The 22050-nt window shown below is 43.1% G+C and overlaps 1 protein-coding gene across 1 annotated transcript in view; it reads right to left on the reverse strand.

The window, feature by feature from the left end:
- LOC124487447 (zinc finger protein GLIS1) overlaps positions 1 to 22050 on the reverse strand; it is a 64573-nt gene that overhangs the window by 23127 nt on the left and 19396 nt on the right. The window contains exons 3-6 of the mRNA XM_047049799.1: positions 18968 to 19163; positions 16100 to 17624; positions 2075 to 2236; positions 75 to 185 (exon numbers count right to left, since the gene is read on the reverse strand). Of these exons, the coding sequence (XP_046905755.1) occupies positions 75 to 185; positions 2075 to 2236; positions 16100 to 17624; positions 18968 to 19163 (1994 nt within the window). The remainder of the gene's footprint in view (positions 1 to 74; positions 186 to 2074; positions 2237 to 16099; positions 17625 to 18967; positions 19164 to 22050) is intronic.

Consider the following 22050-nt stretch of genomic DNA (forward strand, 5'->3'; position numbering starts at 1 on the left):
TGTAAAGACATACCATAGTTTCGGTGAGCAAATACATTCTGTGAGTCTCTCTCTCTGTCTCGAGAATGTCTTACCTTCCTACGCACCTGTTGCTCTTTGGCAGAGTGGATCTTGACGTGTTTGCGTAAGGAGCTGGGATCTGTGTATCGCTTGGTGCAGCCCGGGATCTGACATGCATATGGTTTCTGAAGAGAAAAAACCACACCTGTCATGGCAGTTGGGCAGGGTAGGGGTGGGCAGTACACATAATAATCCAATGAAAACAGACTCCTACACACTGCCTTTACTTGCAAAACATGTAAGCATTTTCTTCAATACTTTACTTTGTGACTTTATACATATTCATTTAACCAGGCAATTTTACCTCAGTACACCCATACAGTAAATACTAAGTAGTAGAATGAGGATAATGCATTAGAAAGGAAAAAAAGAGAGATGTAGAGTAGGAATGCCGAAGCTTGAATGTAAGGTTTGCAAAGGGACAGTATATCCCTACCTTTCAGCTGAGAAATCACAGAGGAGGTGAGAATTAGAAAAAAGAAAGAGAAGAAAAGTTCAGCAAATTGCTCATCAAATTGCATGCTAAGCAGCTTGTTGTGTGTAACTTATGAATGTATCAGTCTTCAGTGTATGTGTGTGTGTGTGTGTGTGTGTGTGTGTGTGTGTGTGTGTGTGTGTGTGTGTGTGTGTGTGTGTGTGTGTGCAGGAGGCTTGATGTGCTTCTACATGATGTTAACTACACAGTAGTTTAGACAAATGCAATATAAACAACATGTGTATAAAATGACGGCATGGACTTTCCTCATCGTTTAACATTCTTCTCATTAATGAAGCAAATACTTTATGAAGCCCAGTGATGGAAGGATTTTCCACTAGTTATTTTTTTTAGTCCTTGAGAAATATAAGATGGCCATTAAAGTGTAAGGGGATACATAGCTTTATTAGATGCCCGGTCATACGATTGCCTTAACTGTAAATAACACATTGTTATTACAAGTAGCTCTCAGCGCCACTAATCTCTTAGGTGTTTGTTTTCCTAAGCAAGGCACCCTATACAAACTTGACTGGTAGAGAAAAGCAGAAAAAAAGGGAAAAAAACACAACTTCTGTCTAGAAAAAATATCATTATGGTTGATGATTTTCCCCCAAAGTGCCTTTGGCAGAGAGACTGGTAGTAAAATTAAGCCCTCAGCGGGGCGATGATGGGAGTCCATCAGGTTCAGAACTCCACTGTGCTAATAGACAATGTCAGTAGCCAACTGCAGTATGGGTGGTGGGGGGTGGACGACGATAAAGTGGGACATAAGAGGAGTAACTGAGACAGAACTGGGCTGACTCAATATTTCCCTGTCTTACCGTTTCCATCAGAAATGGACAAACATATCCCTGTCTGTAGCTGTTCCAAATATACTGCTGTAGCTGTTTCAGCGCAAGGCTGTCATTTAACAAACTGCGACTTGAGCTTGTGGAACTGATCTTTTATTAATGTGTTGGAGTGAGTGTGGCGAGAGGGAGAATGGACAATTTCTCACCGTCTGAAGTGAACTGTAAAGCTGTCAAGAAATAGAACTAGGTATTTAAGCTTGGAAAAAGGCCAAAGACAAGGTGTACGTTTAGAGAGGAACGGAAAAATCCTTACGCCATGTTCTCACGTTAGTTTGTTTTTTACGGACTGTGCACAGGGTGGGTGTACTTCAAATTAGTGTTACATGCTGATAGGTTACTGTGCAAATGTTCATTTGACAAATGTCTGGCCATTTAAAAAAAAATTACAAATTAAAATGAACCTGTACATAAGGATTTCATTGAGCACACCGCACAGTCAAATATGCTATCGTCAGAATATGGCGATAGTGTTACAACTGACCTTTTCCTGTGCCAAAACTACTGTTCTAGCATCTCAGGAGTATTGGAAACTAAAAACAAATCTCAATACAGATCACCAATATCACTAATATCACCAGTAATCTAACTCCAGAATCACTGTTTAAATTGCAATCTCGCTCTGACTCTAAGGTCAAGATCTACAGCAGTGGGTGCAGACTGGAGTGTGTAGACGTGTTCTGGTGCTGACCGTGTCCAGGTGAGTGCGTTGGTGCTTGGCGCGGTCGCTGGAGTTGCTGAAAGCTTTCTGGCAGCCGGGATGCTGGCACAGATAGGGCTTCTCTCCTGTGTGGCTGCGCAGATGGATCTTCAGGTTCTCCAGACGAGAAAAAGCCTTGTTACAGCCCTCAAACTGTTGTAGACACACACAAATACGCACACATACACACATTGCAGAGAAAAAAAGTTAAGACTTAGGGTGAGTAAATCATTGTATCATCTAAATTGGCATCTTGATTACTAGTTCAGTCTAGTACTGACCTGGGAAGCTTAGTCCCAAAGACACACCAATTCAAGACACAATAAAGACACGTATATTTAATCATGCCACTGACAACTGTAAACAAGCCTACAAATACAGGCCCACTTGAGTGACGTAGTTAATGAACACCACAGATTTGTTAACACACATATTATTCATGAGGTCGTTCGCACATCCACTCCCTGTCATACAAACTCAAACACAGCGGACTGTATGCGGCGATAGTCACCACCCTCATCCTCCCTCCCAATACAGTACATGTTACTGTATCTTCGGCTAAAAAGTGGATGTGGCAACACACTGCACAGTAGAGTGCACTTCAATGTAACCTATATCCAGCAAGTTAATCCCACTTAACTATTCAACAGGTGGAGGAACGTTAGTGAGGGCTGGCCTGACATCAATACGTGTGGCCAGCCATGACTGCCTTGGGCGTGTAACAATGCAGGCCTCAGGCCATTGAGGAGCACCCTTCAAGGCCCTCTTTCCCCTGCACAATTACTTACCTGTCACCCTATCTGAAGGCTGCACGTTTGCCTTCTAGTCACTGCTCAGGGATAGGAAATTGATGAAGGAATAACACAGAAGGGAGAAGTGAGGAGTGGAGTAGAGTGAGATAAGTGTGAAGAAGGGGTAAAGGAAGGGGGGAGGGGATGTGTGAAGATTGAACAGATGAGTGCATTGAGTTGGGGTCTAGCTAGGGAGGGACGAGTGTAGTTCATTAAAGGTGAAGGGAGTAGGGGCTGGGGTGGAGACAGGTGTGGATGGTTAGAGCACACCCCAAATTGGGGTATGGGACTGGGAAAGGTGGTCTATGTCGCATAGACCGCTGAAACCTGACATCGAGATGGTGCTGCTGGCCATTGTACCCTGACATTTAGTGAAGCCTGCACTATGCTGTAGGCCCAGAGAGTCAGGTTACACCCAAGGAGAGAGAGACACCATTCCTCTAATGGGCCTTCAGTCCAATCAGGGCTCAATGCTCATCTCTGGCCTCCTTCATTCACTCACAGCCAGGTAGGACAGGCAGGGGCCTCTATTCACAGCAGCTCCATTTAATATGGGAGAAACCTAAGCCTGTCATGGTAGAGCAGGGTCAGATAAACTGCCTGGGCTGTGTGTGTGTGTGTGTGGGTTAGGATATTTATTTGAGTAAGAGCCTAAACATGTATTTTCAGCATAACACAAAACATGAGTTCCTCTGGAGATGGAAAGTGTTGCTCCAATGAACAGTGTCTCCCAGTGAGAGCAGTCAGACAGAGAGGCAGACAGACACAGAGCGAGACATTACACAAAAACAGAAGGCCAATGTCAGACGACCCTGTGGACTGTACATTTCCCCAGTGTCATGAGATATGCTGTTTTATGTGATAACCAGGCCACCCTGCTGCATCAACACAAACACACAATGCCTGCTCGGAACTTAAGTGGAAGGCTGGGAAAACATCTGCAAGTGTCAGACCACACAAAGTACAGTGGAAAACATATTATTCCAGCATTGAATCAAATGTACAGCGCATAGGGGGAAGGGGGTGAGGTGGGGTTAATAAAATTCCAGCGATGTGAACATCCATTCTGGCATGCCAGCCTTGACAGACACAGACCATGCTGACTCGTGAAATATGGGCCGAACATTAATTTGGAAAACAAACAGAGATGTTAGTGAGGTTCTAAAATGTGTATATTTATGTATATGGGAAATAATCACTCTTCCATTGCTTTCTTTATCGTAATGCTAAATTAGAGGTTAAATTAGAGTTACGAGTCTGTGGAGAAAAGCGTGCTAATCGAGTAGAGCTAGCTATTAGTCTGCAAGGACCATTGCCAGTAAGACAGCTGGAGTTACAGTAAGTATTTCCTGACTGCTGTGACAAGTACCAAATGGTTAGTGCCAACTATATGACACAGACATATTACTTATAAGGCATTAACTGGGTTTGAGTGTATGGTGCTAATCTTACAGCCTAAATAGGCATATTTCTAGATCCAAGCCTTAACATACATCTTTGTATTGGAAACTGGACAGAAGATTCCTGTTGCAAAAAATGCTGGCAATATTTAAATCAGCTGCCGCGTGAAAGTGGATGAAACCATTCTGCGGAGAGAGAAAATGTCCAAAACAATTTGTTGAAATTTGATGAGAAGCTGATGAACAGGAGGACTAAGAGGAAAGGGATGAAAGATGGAGGATGAAGAGGATGGGGTAGTGAAAGCGTGAGAGCGTTGAAACCACACAAGACAGACCCGGATTCATTGGAACCACCTTTACAAAAACAGTTTAGGCGCTAATCAAACAAATTGCTTTAAACATGTTTGGATTTCCGTGCTGAATGCTGCAACTAAGGTAAACAGAGTGAAGACCATAACCACACGAAGAGGGCTGACAGTTATGCTACATTTGACAACCATCTTTGTGGATAGGGGTTTGGGAGCCTGGTAAATACCAGGGGTGAAAGTTGGGCTCGGACCCGGGGCTGAGGTGTTGATGGGTAGAAAGCCGATCACAACAGACAGGTTATGGACCTGGCTGAGCTCAGGACTGGAGGTGCGACCTGCCTGAGGCCTTCATGGGAAATGACTCCTGACTGGCAGAGAGAAGCTTAAATTGTAAGGTGGCTAAATGGCAGCAGTGTATGGCCCCTTAGAAGAGAGCTGCTCATTACTGACCTGAGGGAGTAGTAGAAGATCGAAACAAACCGCCCGTTATAGCGTGGTGCTAGGGAAAAAACATTGCTGCTGACAGGACTCTGATGGAAAGCCTTGAGAAGATAGAACGAAGGGAGCGAGAGAGGGAGAGAGTGTGAGAGGGAGAGAGAAAGAGAGAGAATGAGAGAGAGAGAGAGAGAGAGAGAGAGAGAGAGAGAGAGAGAGAGAGAGAGAGACAGAGAGAGAGAGAGAGAGAGAGAGAGAGAGAATGAGTAGTATTCACTCGGTCTTACCACTGGTGACTTGAGGACCCTGACTAATGATGATATTAGAACATTTGGCTGCTAACTAGCATAAAATCTACTATTACTCATGTTTAGAGGTCTGGCCTTGTGTAAAAAATAAGAAAAAAAAACTTAGGGAGGTACTAAGGCCTTAACAAGCTCAACCAATTTTTCTACTTTAATTGGTTTGATTGCATTAAGTGTTTTTTTATTTGCCAAAGCTCTCTCACACAAGGTATACATTTATTGTCGGATTCACAAATACACCACAGAATAAAACATGAAAAAAGTTATTCAAAAGCGTTGGGATAAAAAAAAATGACTGAAAGAGAGTTTGTTTATCACAAGGTGCCTTTTTGCTCGTTTACCAATGAGGAAAACCACCAACACTTCAAGAACTGTTCAGTGGAGAGATGTTGGAGCAGAGTGCTGGGTCTGCGGCTGGCGGGAACATGTGCATTTAATCTGCCTGCTTCCAAATGCCCCGTGGCAACCACAGCAAAGAGCAGAAAAACGTAAATGGATGAAATTATATCCATATGATTCAACGAGACAGCTAAGGAGAGGCAGGTTTCTCATGCGCTTAGTCAGGGAACAAAATTAAACACAGCTTCGCTAAAACATTCACATGACATAGTTTACACATATCCTTTCCATAGCCAAACGGGTCCCCTTTTAGCAGCCAGCCTCATCTGTTGCAAATAGGGCCCTAATTTGAATGAATAAGATAGGGCCAAACTCTATTTAATTAAGCTGGATAGAGATTCATTTACACATGCTTGCTTTGTTATCCGTCTTTTCTCTTTCCCTGTCCTCAGTCACAATCATGAGATCATTTGATTTATGAATGGTGAGATATTAGTACACACGGTGATGACTACAGGCAGCACTGGTCTCCAGATGGAACTGAGTAGTGACGCTTCACCTCAGCCGATAAATGAGTTCGGAGGAAGTAGCCAATGACATAAGAAATTGTTCTGAACAGCCATTTTGCCCTCATGCCTGCATAGTTTGGAGTCAATTTTAAATCATGTGGATGGTACATGGAACAGGAAGCATTCTTATGATGACTAAATTATGCCGCTGGTATAATCACAAGCCAGCTGGTTGCCATAGCTTGTAACAGGCTGATAAAGACGTGAAGCTGTAGAGCTGAGTTTTTCTATGGTCCAGACTGGCTACAGTCAAGTACAGGACTCATGGAAACACTTAACCTGTCGTGGTTCAGGGTCTATAACAGTCACATGTGCACCAGCTCCAGTGCCCTGTATCGTATTAGAGGGCTAAGATGTGATTTCTTCCTAATCGAGGTATGATGGGTTAACTGGTTCAACAGGTTGAAAGAAAAAGGAAGGTAAGGTCACTGGCGCAAAATATATCTTTCATAAGAATAGAAAAAAGGAAAACGTTTTTATGTGTGGTTGTACAGTGTTTTCACTGAACCAAAGCCACATTTTACCAAAGTATATAGGTTCAACAGAAATGGTCAAGTGGCCCAATTTGATGTCTCCTTCTAAAATGTGTTCTCACTAAACACCCATAGCCTATACAGACCTATTATATGGGAGATCCTTCAGTTCCCTTTGAAATCCACTCACCTTCCAGCACAAATTGGGTCAGTTTTCAGTTAAGCACATCTACTTTAACAGTGGACAGTGTTTAGACATTCATGTAATCTGAAGTTTTAACAGTAGTGGGGATGTTTGATATATTTTATGTTAAAGAGCAGAGGTTGACTTTTATCACACAGTTAAGATATGTATTTGGTGGTGAAGTTCAGGTCAGACATCTTGCTAACGTGTTGCATCAGTATTGGACATACATTATACTTTAAGTTGCAGCAAAAAAGAAAGTACATATGGATTTCTTCTCTCAAATATACAGCAGCATGAGTACTACTATAACAGCCCCTCCCTCAGCCTTTGATAAGTGCACCTTGTGTTATGCTAGGTTGCTGTGCTAACCATTTATAATGGCTAATTAGACAGTATAACACGGCTCGCCAATACCATGGCTATTAGTATACCATCAAGCCATTAATTATAAACCTCTTTGTGTAACTTGAGCCTCTGTGAAAAAAGACAAAGTGAGGAAGATGCAATGAAAATCCTAAACATGATCTGTGCTTTGAGCCGGCGTCTGGATGGATGTTACTGTGAGTCAATACAGTATCCTCTGTGATGCCATGGATCTCTGTAGCACCCTCTGACACTCTGGCTTCAATCTGTCCTTCACCTCTCAGTCACACCTGCCTCTCTGTCTCTCTCTGTCTCGGTCTGTCTGTCTGTCTCTCTCTCTCTCTCCCTCTCTTTTCTCTCTCTCTCTCTCTCTCTCTCTCTCTCTCTCTCTCTCTCTCTCTCTCTCTCTCCATATCACTCTCTCTGGCTCTCTCTCTCTTTCGGTTTCATTCTTTCTTTCTTTTCCACTCTTTCCACACCTCTGGCTGGCCACAGCTTCTTCTTCTCTGGTTCCACAATAGAGCCAGTTCTTCATGTGGAGTGGTCGCTCTATCAGTGCCAATGACAGCTCTCAGAAATCTTTGCCAACCATTTCAATTGATTGTTGTTCAATGCTTTTCCACACCTGACTTCAACTGCGTTTCTCCAGCAGCTTCTGTTGCATCTCCGTATTATTTTGACCATCTTTCAATTTTCCTTAGCTCCTCCATCCTCCCCCTCTCGCTCTCTCACTCTATTGCCTGCTTTATTTCTCACTCTCTACCCTTCTCTCCTTTTGGCAACTAAATCCTTGTCCACACAAGGAGAGTTGACACAGCTGCCCAAAGGCTTACGCCTACTGTACATTGGGCCACTCCATAATTCCAGCATGACAACAAATAAACATCTCAGAGGCCCAGTAGCCTGCCAAGCCAAACACCTTGACGCCAGAGGCACAATAATATTCACAGAGAAAACACTCCCGCAAAATTGAACAATAGGTCAAGATGGCATTGTGATCAACACCGACCTGGCAGGGTGCAGAGGGGGGGAAAGGGCAGTTTTGCACAACGGTACTTTCCATTGGAGAGCAACCAGACCACTGGAGCATTCTCAGTAACACAACGGCTGCCTGAGAAATGTGGTGAAACAGAAATGCCACAGTTCCGAACCGTTTGTTCTGCCTTTAGTGAGCCAAGGTCGTGTTCCCTTCTCTCTTTCTGTTTCAGGGTCCAGTTTCAAGTTGAATAGCTGCTATGGATTTCTCTTAGGCATTTGTCTGCAATCTGCTTTCAATGTGTCTGTTATTATCAAAGTTAAAGTGTATACATTTGTATTCACACACTATTCAGATGTCAATACCTAAAATTCCACCTTCTAGCAGACCTATATTTCTTTGAAATATGTCAGTCTCTATTCTACAAATCCCTTGTAAACACATACATTTAGTGTAATAACCATCTATTCCTGCACAGATTATTCTGGACCAAAGCATCCTGACAATTAACAATGAGGCTCCATTATCCACAAGCTCTTTCATATTTTGATATTATCTTCTCGAAATCTCTCATCAGCTGCTAGATAATGATTACACGTCGATTTTTGTTTCATTTAGTTTCAGAAAGGCAGTATCTATTTTACAGGAAACGTATATGAAATTGCTTGTACATCTGTACATGAAATTACATATGACATCAAATTTGGTTTCATCATGTAGAACATTTTCCTGTAGGCCTACAGTAGACATTTTGCTTTCAAACTTGATTGTTGCATTCTGAAAGTATATTTTTAATTTCATGTGAACTGTTTGTATGACAGAAAGCAAAGCTGCATGATAATAAAGAAGAAAGAAAAAAACGTTCCATTCTAACCAATACAAGCATTTAACATTGATATTAAACTCATTTTAAGGCTGCACTGATCAAACTGGAAACACATGTTTGCAAGTGAGTGGCTTTCCTTTTTGGACATTCTTAAACAACTCCCCTGGTGTAAAACTCTATGGGGAAAAGATGAAACAGGTACATTTGTGGCTTGGTCTGAATCTCTCTACTTGCACTAGTGCAGGTCTGCAGTCTTGCAGTGTGCAGTCTACAATATTGCAGTCTCTCTGTCTTTATCTTTCGATCTCTTTATCTCTGGAGAGGATTACAATATGCTTTTTAGTGGTGCAATTCCACCAGAGAGAGTGCTTGAGTGAAGGCTGAGCATGTTAGTGAACAAAGTCTGAAGAGAGCACGGATAGCGTTGTTGGCATGAACAGAACCATTTTGATGGAGACTGTTCAAAATCTCTAATTGCTCAACTGCGTTCCAGCTGTGACTCAGCATTACAGTGCACAATGTTCTGCCAAAGTTCCCAAAAATGGCAACAAAAGTTTTAAATAAAAAATATGCCAGAATACTGTCTTGCATCATAAAGCACAGGGTATTCTCCATAAGGACACTTGAAGGACTAAATGGTTGTCAGACTGACTATCTTTCTTACAGATTTGACTATGATATTAAATCAATTAATATCTTAAATCAAAACTATCCAACCGTACCCTAATCCACTAACTAAAACTGAACTAATAATACAGTCCACTTAGTCTTTAACACATTAAACATTTGAACTAACTGACATCCATCCATATCCTTTACCAGTCAATAATGCTTAAGCTGTAAAGTAATATTTGTACATTGCTTGTTTGACCTAAATTGTCTACAAACTTCCTTGTCTTCGTCTGAAACTTGATGGTCTGGACTGGACAACATGAAGTAGTGTAGATTCTCAGGTCTGTTCTAGTCTGGGCAGGGTGTAAGTATACTGTAGGCCTCAGCTGTGGTCTGGCCCTGTGGCAGACGTGGTCTGCAGTCAGACCTGTATGAAGGTGTCTCTTGTTTGCTGATTGTTTATTGGGAGATATGTCGGCGGTCAGGGCAGATGTTGCTCTAGGCTCTGGTCTGTGTGATTCAGCCTGTCCCCAGCCTATGCTACATCAATACCTCAACAAACCCCACCTGGTTGCACTGAGAGATTTACCTGTGTCCACACACACTCAGCAGGCTCGGCTCACACACTCTTTATACACTGTGGTTCTGGCGGAATGTCAGCAGAGTGGCTACTGCAGCACAATTAGTGTCTGAGCACAAAACGAAGTCAGTGTTTCAGAGTGTACAGACTGTTCTGTGACTTGCTTTGCTCACCTCCAGAAAGCAGATGTCCTGTATGTTTTCATTTACCTTGTAAAATGCTTGACAAACATGTTTTTTCCTTAATTACCTGTATGGCCACAGTAATTAAACAGTTCCCATGGCCAAAGTTCTTTACAACCCATGGCAGTGAACCGATAGAATCCATTGTGATGGAGATTTTTAGGATCCATGTGATTTGATCTGGTCTAAGAAGGCCTTCAACCTCAGAGGTAAATGGGAGATCCCTGGACTGCAGTAAACCACACTCCCACCCTCAATGTTGCTATCTGTCCCTAGGAGAGCCCCCAAATCATGCCCAGAACCCTGACCACAGGCCCAAGTCTGTCTCTCCTGAAACTGATCTGGCCGACTGGCCAAGTTAAACTGATTAAGGCCTTGGCTGAGCCACAATTATGACACAATCCCTGTGCTATGTACGGTCAGCTTCAGCCATAGTCCTCCGGTTTCAGTTACGAGACCATGATTAAATGTTGAGGAAATTGCAAACAAAAAATATTGCATTCCAGACAGATGCAATTAATGTATATCACATGTAGATCCTCTATGCTTTTATACCTGGTTACGCGGTCTGAGACAGGGGTAACTTTTCCCCTCACTGGTGAAGTTGCTCGAATGTCTTTGAGACACTATAACGCTTCAGTGAATAAAGGAACTATCAAATGAGAATATAGTGTATAGACACTCACATGTTGTATTTGTGTTAGGGATGATAGGGTGGTGGAAATACCAAAATGATCCTGAACGACATCCAAATTGAGAGAGAGAGAGAGAGAGAGAGAGAGAGAGAGAGAGAGAGAGAGAGAGAGAGAGAGAGAGAGACTGGATTGCATTAATGTAAGATTGACTGGAAAGCATTTATGGCCTGACAAAAACTTGGCCTGGCCAAGTTGACAAGGAAAACAAGCAAGATCCATCTATTTCCAGGTCTTTCATGCCAGTGCCAAAACATCAGTCTCAGAACACTTCTGCCAGATGTTTCATCATACTAATCTATGTATCACATATGGACAGTGTTTCTCTACAATTAGCATGGTCCAAAGACAGCCAAGTGCCACAATGGACCTGACACAGGGCACAATATATCTATGCTACGACAGCATTGGTTTTCTTATTACATATCATAATTTAATATGACAGGTTTTAGTGTTCAGGAACCATATCCCAAGTACCACTATACAGCTGTTGTTTGGATGCCTGTGCAGTTAACATGTTTGTCTGTCTGTAAGTTTGTCGTGTGTTTAAAGTGTGTAACGTGTGTACAGTGTGTGATAGTCTGTCTTAAGGCTCTCTCTGAGACATATCATTTGCAGGTAGCTGCTACTGGCCAGTAGCCACACTCTGAAAGATTGTAATGGGTAAGTTGTCCAGACAGACCAGAGTGTCAGCGTCTCTTACTGGTACAAACACATTAATATCAACGTCACTCGCCGCTGGCACCCCGCGCCCAGACAGCTCCAGTTTCAGCCCACATTCAGGGGAAAAGTCGGGTCATGTGCAAGAACCTCAGTTTTAATTAGCTAATGGTACTCCCTGTTTCATCTCCAGCGTTTGAGCTGATTGCTGACAAAAGACTCCATTGACTTCTTAAAACACACGCCATTTTGGCGGCAGCCTCCACTGTTTGTCTCAATGTCTGCTTCTGGGAGAGTTTGCTACTCTCTTCCAAAAATCAGTCTAATAAATCTAAATATATATGTTTGTTGGTTTCACACCAGTAAAAAAAAGGAAATTCCATGATCTCTGCTAGTTTTTCCAGCAGAGTCCAGCATCCAAATTTCCTTTAGCAAGTGGTGTGCGTGCAGGGTGTGCATGTAGGTGTGTGTATGTGTGTAGGCGGGAGACTGTTTACACAAGGCCTTCATTAGGTAGGTAGAGTGTAAGGTGTTTTATCATCCTGGACTGGGTAGCTCTATGTCTGCTAGAATTGTAGAATATATCATGCACTAAATGTGTTAATTAAACAGTGAAGTTGACTCAATTTCTATGGGGGAAACATATGAATACAGCATGTATAGTATCTACTGCATGTACACAGTAAAACAATTCTATACTTCAGGGCTCATTAGCAAAAACTGAATATTTTACAGATTATTTTACTAATTTAAAGAACAGATGCTGCATAAGTATCAATGTACTATAAATCATTGAAGTACATCCCTTCAACCTATCACTTGCTCTCACACTTACACCACAGTCCACAACAAAGTGACAAGGCCTGTACTAGGACATCACTCTTGAATTCACTATCTTCCTAAAAAATGAAATAAGGAGGGCAGAAATAATTTATTTAAATAACCAAACGCCAAAACTTATTTTAGAGACTTAATTCCCACACATTTCAGTAAACCTTTCATCTGAAGAAACATTTAAATAACAAAAAAAATGATCTTGTCCTGCTTCAAACTTTGTATATAGGTTGTCCACAAAAGTTTGGAAGAATATTTATCTGAACTTTAGGGACTTGAGTCGAGTCATCAGACACATCAAATCCACCGGACGGCATCAGAGAACCCTCTAAGAAAACAAAGCCTGTGACTATTTCAGAGCAGCGGTCGTTGGATATATTTTTAATATTTATGCAGACAAGAGAAACATTTTTTAATAAACTAAAACAACACTCGAATTAGGCATGAAACACAACAGGATATTGCAGGGAGATTATGCAGTTTCCTTTACGCCTGTGTGTCCCTGCCTTCCCGACTACCCTAGCTTACTACACAACAGCCTGGGGCCTCAGTTAATTAGAAAGGGGAACCAAAAGTACCTTCTAAAACTTTACAGGGCTCCATAAGTGCTCCAAACTCAACGTTTACAGATGGAGGGGGTGCATTTTTATGTGGGATTGCGTTAAACGTAGCCAGGTATCAGAGGGTGACAAGCGAGAGGTCAGAGCACGACTTGTGTTGTGATAATGACTTTTTCCTGCCAAGATGCGGCGTGAAAAAATTCTGCGCAGCTGGGTTATGTGAGTGAGTGTGTGTGTATGTGTGTGTTTGTGTGTGTGTGTGGCTGAGTGTGTGCGCGTGTATGTGCATGTGTGTTATGCTTGGATGTGACCAGAGCTTGCTTCATGATCGCTCACTGGAATCTGCCGCTGGTAAGATAATAAAAGGATTAGCTTGGGTTTTTCTGGAGCATTTGGTTCTAAATCAAAATGTCTCATCTGTTTCCTCTGTGCAAATAGCTGGAATTCCTGAATGCCTTTGTCTATTGCACGAGTGTAGCAAACACAACACGCATCACTGTCTGCAGTCAATCAAAAAGCCTTGCAGAAAAACAGCCTAAATAAGGAATGACTAGAGATGGATGGGACTATAACTCAACACACATGCAGTCACACAAACAAACACACACACAGCCTCACACACACCACAAACACAGGCATGGCTCCATTGGAAGTTCACTTTAGAATACACATTGATATGACTTACGGCCTACAATATAATACAAACAGACTGGCACATTGTATGACCACCATCTCAAATGCAACCACCCACATATGCAAAGCACATGCTTATTTTCTTCACACCAAAGCATCTATGGAACACAAAATCTAAATAAATAATGTCCACTTCTACTGATTAGATGTGGTGACGAAACAACATGATATATTATACAGCTGTTTACATTCAGTTGGAATAGAGGCTTTCAATCTACATTGCAAAAAGTCAATACTTCCTATTGCAGGGGTTAAAAGAAACAAACTAAACTTTCACATCATTCCACAGCTCTGCATATATATGTGTGTGTGTGGTTGAGTGTGTGTGTGTGTTTGCCTGCATGAGTAAATTCTGCTTCATGTTCTCAGACAAAGTGCAGCAGCTTTACTACACTGAGCAGAATTGTTTTAATGTTAACATCTGGTAAACATCTCCTTACACACACACACACACACACACACACACGCACACGCACACACAGACACTGTATGTACATCATATGCACACTGACACGCACACACACACATTGTATTTGCCTTCTTGTCGTATTTGTCACCAAAGGGTGACATCAGTCAAGACACACCCAAGACAAATAAGCATTAGCAGCCGCAAAAAAGAAAAGTTTAAATCTTCTGTGTACGCAACACATTTTCTGATGACAAAATAAAGACATTGAACTGCATCCAAGCTCCACACTTCTTGTAACTGCACAACATCCTCACTACAAACTACTAAAACAAACTACTTGGCTAAAAGATGATTCACAACAAAAAATTAGCTTATTTTCTATTTACCTACATTGCATACGCACTCACAACAGGCTCAACATCAACATACAGTATACAGTGGAAATATCTACACCAAGAAATCTACAAATACAGCCTTCTTAACACTTTACTTTTTACGTCAACTACTTTTAGAAGCCTAAAAGGAAACTAGATATTTGAAAATAAACACAGCCTGAACTTCATCAGATATAAAACAGGTACTGTATAAATATTTTCTGAAACTGTTTTTCACTAATTAAGCTTTTGGATGGCTTCCATAAAATCAGGAAGACCATTTATGACAAGGGGTTGACTCAAACTCTGAACTGAGCAATGACATGAAACGTTACTGACTATCAACCCCCCTCCTCGGCTCCTACCAACAGACTACTACATTTCTCTCTGTGTTTGGTTTGGATAAAAAGCCAATTCACTTAATACTTGTGGGATGGCTAAACATTTAAACCTCCCATTTAACGGGATCAAGTGTATGCATTGTTTGGTTATGTTAACCAGATGTGAAGGGTTTTCATGATCTGAATCCTCTCTTAAAAAACAGAGGTTCAGGAAAAATAAACATGGTTTTGCCCTACACAAATTGTGGACTAATTGTGTATTTGGACTGAATCATTCTTAACGTTGGAGGGCTTTTTCCATTTGCTCAGGGTAGGTGGAGAATGACAGGTTGACATTGATTAGTGTGTTGACTTGTGGAATTGGAGAGCTTTACCTGTAAAGAATACAACCACAAATATATTTATTCAAGATCCAATGACTAACTCTTCAAGTTTGCTCAAAACTTGCATTTGAAACATTCTGTTGAAAAAAACAAACACAACTTGTTAGATGTATCAAACCAAAAACAAACTGAATAAAATAATAGAATAAGCTTATACTAGTTTTGGGGTCTCTAAGATGTTTCCTTGAGAAGCAACCATAAGCTTGTTCCTGTTTGTAAAAAAAAAAAAAAACTGTAAATCAGGGACATGAATCTTCGCTGCCATTAAACACTTGCAAAAAACAACTTCTACAGACTAGGCCCTGTGAGTACATAACCAGGCCTCAAAATTGAGGTTTCCTCAAAGTCCTAAGCTATGGGATACAAAACAATGAGTACTGTAAGCAGCGAAAGGAGGTCAGATGGCTGAGCCGTTAGGGAGTCGGGCTATTAATCAGAAGGTTGTTGGTTCGATTCCTGCCCATGCCAAATGACATTGTGTCCTTGGGCAAGGCACTTCATCCTACTTGCCTCGGGGAGAATGTCCCTGTACTTACTGTAAGTCGCTCTGGATAAGAGCGTCTACTAAAATGACTAAATGTAAATGTAAAAAAGCTAGAATAAATGTGGACAAGGCCTAGACTCCTGAAACACAATTGTGTGGGTATGTTGTTGTGTAAGATGAATGAGTGGAGTGTGAGAACATCGTCCATTGCTTGCTTCTGGATGCTAGGTGGAAACTCACCATACACTTGTTGGGCTTCTCCCCAGAGTGAACCCTCATGTGGATGAGCAGCTTGTAGCGGGCATTGAAGGGCTTGTAGCGGCGGATACAGCCGGCCCAGAAGCAGGTGAAGTCCTCGCCTTTCCTCTGGTCGATGTGCACCTTCTCAATGTGCCTCACCAGTTCCTCCTGCTGCTCGTATGCAGCGCTACAGTCAATCCAGCGGCACACCTGCTTTTCCCCCAGTGGACCCCCTCCGACGTCTTCTCTCTCTGGAGCTGAGTGAGAGCCACCGAGGCCTGACATGGACGGGGCCTTAGGTCCCGGAAGCACGGAGGAAGATGGGGCTGTGGGCTGGCTCTGGAGATGCAACCGGCTACCTTGGTTAGGGCTCACATATTGGTGCAGGTGGTAGGGTGGGGGCATAGAGGGCCGAGGGGGGGCAGGGTGCTGGGTTTGAGCGCGTACATACCCGTTGTGTCCCGTTAGGTGGTGGTGGTGGTGCTGGTGGTAGTGGTGCTGAAAGAGCTCCTCCTCGCTTGGAGAGAAGTCGTCCAGGGGTTCTTGTTTCAGGGCCCCTGCCCTCTGACAGCCCTGCGAGAGGGAACCTCCTCCAGGCTGCATCAGGGCCCTGCTCATGAGCTGCCCCATTCCTTCAGATTCTCCTCCCCCTCCAACATCACCATCTCCACACCTGGGCCCCTGCTGCATCGAGCCCAGATCCTCACACAGCCCCTGGCCCGGCTCCAGCTCCACAGACGACACTAAGGAGGATGAGGAGGAGGAGGAAGAGGAGGAGGAGAGGGACAGCAGGCAGGTGGCAGGCGAGGGAAGTTGACAGCTCTCCTGTGAGGAAGCCTGCTGCTGGGGGCTGTGAGGTGGGGGCCGGGGCTGGGTAGGGAGCTTGCAGAGGACGTCCCTGTAGGTGGACGAAGTGGAGGTGGAGGAGAAACCGGCAGCGCTGGCGCTCCGAGGCTGGATGGGAGAGGGGTTTGCCCGCAGCCCGTTCACGCAGGCCACGATGGACATCTGGGAGGAGCAGATGATGGCGGTGATATCGATCCCCTCGGCAGTGGCGGAGGAGGCGGAGGAGGTGGAGGAGGCGGAGGAGGCGGTGATGACGGCTGAGGCAGCGGGGGAGTCTGAGGCCAAGGACAGGCAGCGTCTCGTCAGACTGCTAGCATGAAGCAACCGCGCCGAATGACGGGAGCCAGCGCCGGGGGACAATGACAGTGGGGAGGAGCCATCTTCATTATTAAACGGGTACGCCGCGTCCGCCGGCACTGCGCTGCCTAAGCTGCCAACGACCACGTTGCCGCTATGCTGTGGAGCCTCCACATCCCCCTGCCTCATCCCCACGGCTCCTCTGTCACTCTGGAAGCCAGCCTCGGGTGGGATGGGAAGACCCGGTCCGGAGGTGATCTTGTAGCCCATGGAGGTCTCCTGTTTGATGGGGTAGGGGAGTGAGGATCTGGGCCCGTTGGAGCTGCTGCAGACCCCATCTGGGGGGGCCAGGGATCTATGGAAGGAGCCAGTAGCAGAGGACCTGTAAAAGGAGGGACGTAGAGGAAACGTAAGGGCTAGGCTAACAGGGCGACACAGGGAGAGAATATGAGTGCTATCAGCCTTCCACGGTTGACAGATGAGGGCTGCGTCTGTCTGTGTCCTGTCAAATCGTCCTCCACCTCACCACAATCCCCCCTCTCAACCTGGCCCCCCTTCCTGGCAGGACCGTGAGCTTTGGCTCTCTTTTCTCACTGTTTGAACAAAAACCATGTCACCCTTAACGCTCGGACATAGCTACAAGCTTCCCACTTTTGAATAGCTATGCTTCGGCAACCTTTTCGCTTTGTTTTCTAGGGTCCTTTTTAGAGAGCTATGAACACTGTTGGTGGTTTTCCAAGTAGGTAGACTCCACCAGCTCAGCTGAGTCAGTGGATATTGTGAATAAATGAGACAGGACTTTGAGCCTGGAAGTGCTTATGAATGGCCATTTATGACTAAGAATAGAAAAGGTCTCCCAAGATACAGAGAGGCCACAGCCTTGTGTGTCTCTGACAGGCTTTGATGACACAAAAGGGTTAAACCCTACCCTACACTGGGATAAATGGGAGTCACCTGGTTTGTTGGCATAATGGCTGCTTCTGAAGATTCAGCGCTTACAATACTGTGTATTATGGTGGGAATCTTGCTCCCGGTGAATGGGAGCCAGGTCGTATTTCTCCATGCGTAGCTGTGATCTCCTACATAATAATTCCTGTCAGTTCCCTCATTATGGATTTTGTGCAAAGATCTTGAGTGATGTGAAAAGGCTCCTCTTTCTCTATCCTGTTCATGAAGGAATCCTCTTTGTTTGCTCTCCCTGAGCATGCTGGGAGTGAGTGGCTAACGCTAGCTGGGATAAAGCTGCAGTTTGGGATTTTTTCGTAGTCAATAAAGAGTAGCCCCCTTTCATGAGCGCTGTTTCCTGTTTGGCTGTGGCAATGGAATTCTGAGACAATATGAGTGAATTGAATGTCTGTCCATAAGCACTTTCGGGTATATGGCTGTGATCTGAGGGAGAAAAGAGAGGAGGAGGAGTAGGAAAAGGTGGGGGAGGAGGAAAGGAGCTGATAACGGCAGTGAAACTACACTGAGTAGACCCATTCACAAACATTTCATCAACAGTAAAGCATGTGTGTATCAGATGGTATGATTCCAATAAAATTTTGAATTACAAGTTTTTTTTTAAGTCAGTAGGCTGCAAATGTTTTCAATAAATCATATACTATATATTGGATGACTTTAAAAACAGAGTTGTAAAAATATGTATTCTCAATGCCAAAGATTTAAATAGTGTGCTATAGTATAAAGAAATGCTCTAAGAAAACCTTGGTGTGTTGGCCTTACCTGGCCTCTTGCTGTTGCTGGAGATGCAGGTTCTGTGTTGGTCTGTCACAGTGCAGGCTGTGGTGGTAGAGACCCCCTGGCATGTCCCCTGCAGGCACTACCATGCTTTGCCCACAGCGCATCAGAGTGCTCTCGATGCCCCCCAGGTCAGCTGTGATGTCCTTCTCAGAACGGTAGGTGCTACAGCCTCCGTTTGCTGGAAAACAGCAGGGGGTATGGGACCAATAACCACATCAGTGTACTACTTAGAATCACATCTCACTTACTAGCAAACGAGTCACAGATGACAAAAGACATATTGTAAAGACACGTGATCCTAAATACAGCTCAATGGGAAAGTTGGAGCACAGTCAAACTTTTTGGCCAAGAAAACATAAAAAAACAGCCCTGCAAGATGAATAATTTCCACGGAGAGCAAGATATTCCACTGAGACTGTAGTTACTCTAGCAGTGACATGTCAAATTTATATTAAATGATGAGAATTCTCTCAAGGAAAGCTACATTTTTCTCATGTGATGATCTTTGGAGGATATTTGTTCTCTCTTCTGAACTTCAAAAGCTGACAGCAGCTTTGTCGCCAGAGAGAGATTCATCACCCTCAACTGTGTACACTGTATACTATGTACAGTACACAAAGCACATTGCAGTGTAATTACAATCTAATTACAATCTTTTCTACCATGGGAATACCTACTGCAAATGATTCATTGTAAATGTAACATAGTCCCATGTGGGAGTAAAGGCCTTAAGCTGTAAAGTACAGTGCCCTCCAAAAGTATTGGAACAGTGAGGCCAATTCCTTTATTTTTGCTGTAGACTGAAAACATTTGGGCTTGACATCAAACGATGAATGTGAAACCAGAGATCAACGTTTCAGCTTTTATTTCCAGGTATTTACATCAGGATCTGATGCACAAATTAGAAAATATCACCTTTTTGTTCGAACCCACCCATTTGTCACGTAAGCAAAAGTATTGGAACATGTGACTGACAGGTGTGTTTTGTTGCCCAGGTGTGTCCTATTACATACATTATTCAATCAATAAATACCACTGAATGTCTACACTCAGGTTCAGATTGGGTAAGATAGGTTTTGTCTATGCAGACTGTATTCAGAGGTGAAAACAACATGAAAACCAGAGCGCTGTCTTTGGGTGAAAAACAAGCAATTGTGAGTCGTAGAGAAGATGGAAAATCAATCAGAGCCATTGCAGAAACATTGGCCATAGCCAGTACAACCATTTTGAATGTCCTGAAGAAGAAGAAAACTACTGGTGTACTAAGTAACAGACGTCGAACAGGTAGACCAAGGAAAACATCAGCAGTTGATGACAGAAACATTGTGAGAGCTGTAAAGAAAGACCCTAAAACAACTGTTAGTGAGATCAGCAACAACCTCCAGATGGCAGGAGTGAAGGTATCACTATCTACTGTTCGCAGAAGACTTCATGAACAAAAGTACAAGGGCTACACCAGAAGATGCAAACCACTCATTAGCAAGAAGAATAGGAAGGCCAGGCTGGAATTTGCCAAAAAGTACAGAGATGAACCTCAAAAATTCTGGGACAAAGTTTTATGGACTGATGAGACAAAGATTAACTTTTACCAAAGTGATGGAAAGGCTAAAGTTTGGAGAAAGAAAGGAACTGCTCATGATCCCAAACACACAAGCTCATCTGTGAAACACGGTGGAGGTAATGTCATGGCTTGGGCTTGCATGGCTTCTTCTGGGACGGGCTCATTAATCTTCATTGAGGATGTAACACATGATGGCAGCAGCAAAATGAACTCGGAAGTCTACAGAAACATTTTGTCTGCCAATTTAAGGAAAGATGCAACCAAACTGATTGGCAGAGCCTTCATCATGCAGCAAGATAACGACCCAAAACACACTGCCAAAACAACAAAGGAGTTCATCAGGGGCAAGAAATGGAAGGTATTAGACTGGCCAAGTCAATCTCCAGACTTAAACCCTATAGAGCATGCATTTTACCTGCTTAAGAGGAGACTGAAGGGAGGAACCCCACAAAACAAACAACAACTGAAAGAGGCTGCAGTGAAAGCCTGGGAAAGCATCAAAAAGGAAGAATGCAAAAGTTTGGTGACATCAATGGGTCACAGACTTGCTGCAGTTATTGAAAGCAAAGGATTTGCAACTAAATATTAAGTCTTATTCACTTAAATATGTTTTAAGTATATCTGTTCCAATACTTTTGATCACATGACAAATGGGTGGATTCAAACAAAATGTGATATTTTCTTAGTTGTGCATCAGATCCTGATGTAAATACCTGGAAATAAAAGCTGAAACGTTGATCTCTGGTCTCACGTTCATTATTTGATGTCAAGCCCAAATGTTTTCAGTCTACAGCAAAAATAAAGGAATTCGCCTCACTGTTCCAATACTTTTGGAGGGCACTGTATATAGTGTATACTCAGATATATCACAAGCTGGATGATAAGATGGTAAGACAAAAGTCACATTTTAATTTCTAATGTGTAAAATTCCTTATCGCAAAATTAGCATCTAACTAATTCCACAAGAACATTACACACAACGATACGTGAGGCTGATTGACTGAAGACACTTACAATACTCAAAGGTTGTCCCAACAAAAAGGTTTCACTAGAACAGGCTTTATGACCAAAAATAGAAACGTGACAGATTAAAAGGAAGCAAAAATAGGTGGTGCATGAGGAAACATTTGCTGTGGGAAAGACGATACCCCGTCACTTACGTGTAGTCAGGCACAAGTCCCCTGTAACTCAATTTCTCTAATTCAATTTGCTCATAATGATGTTATTGACAATGTTAACACACCCCCTGAGTTATCTTTAATACAGGCACCCAAACATTTCCTGGGTAAAATAAGAGGGAAAAGGAAGAAGAAATGCAGAATAACAGTGAAATGAAACAAGAAAAGAGACAAATCAGATAGATAAAGACAGGGGAGAGTAAATAAGCTTTGAGAGACAGACAAAGGAAAGGAAAGGGAAAGGATGGGCTGAGAGAAAAAGAGAGACATGAAGAGACAGAGAAATAGAGGCAAATCAAACACTGCAGCAATGCTGAGGGAATATG

Source organism: Hypomesus transpacificus, chromosome 26 (assembly GCF_021917145.1).
Source record: "Hypomesus transpacificus isolate Combined female chromosome 26, fHypTra1, whole genome shotgun sequence".
NCBI lineage: Eukaryota > Metazoa > Chordata > Actinopteri > Osmeriformes > Osmeridae > Hypomesus > Hypomesus transpacificus.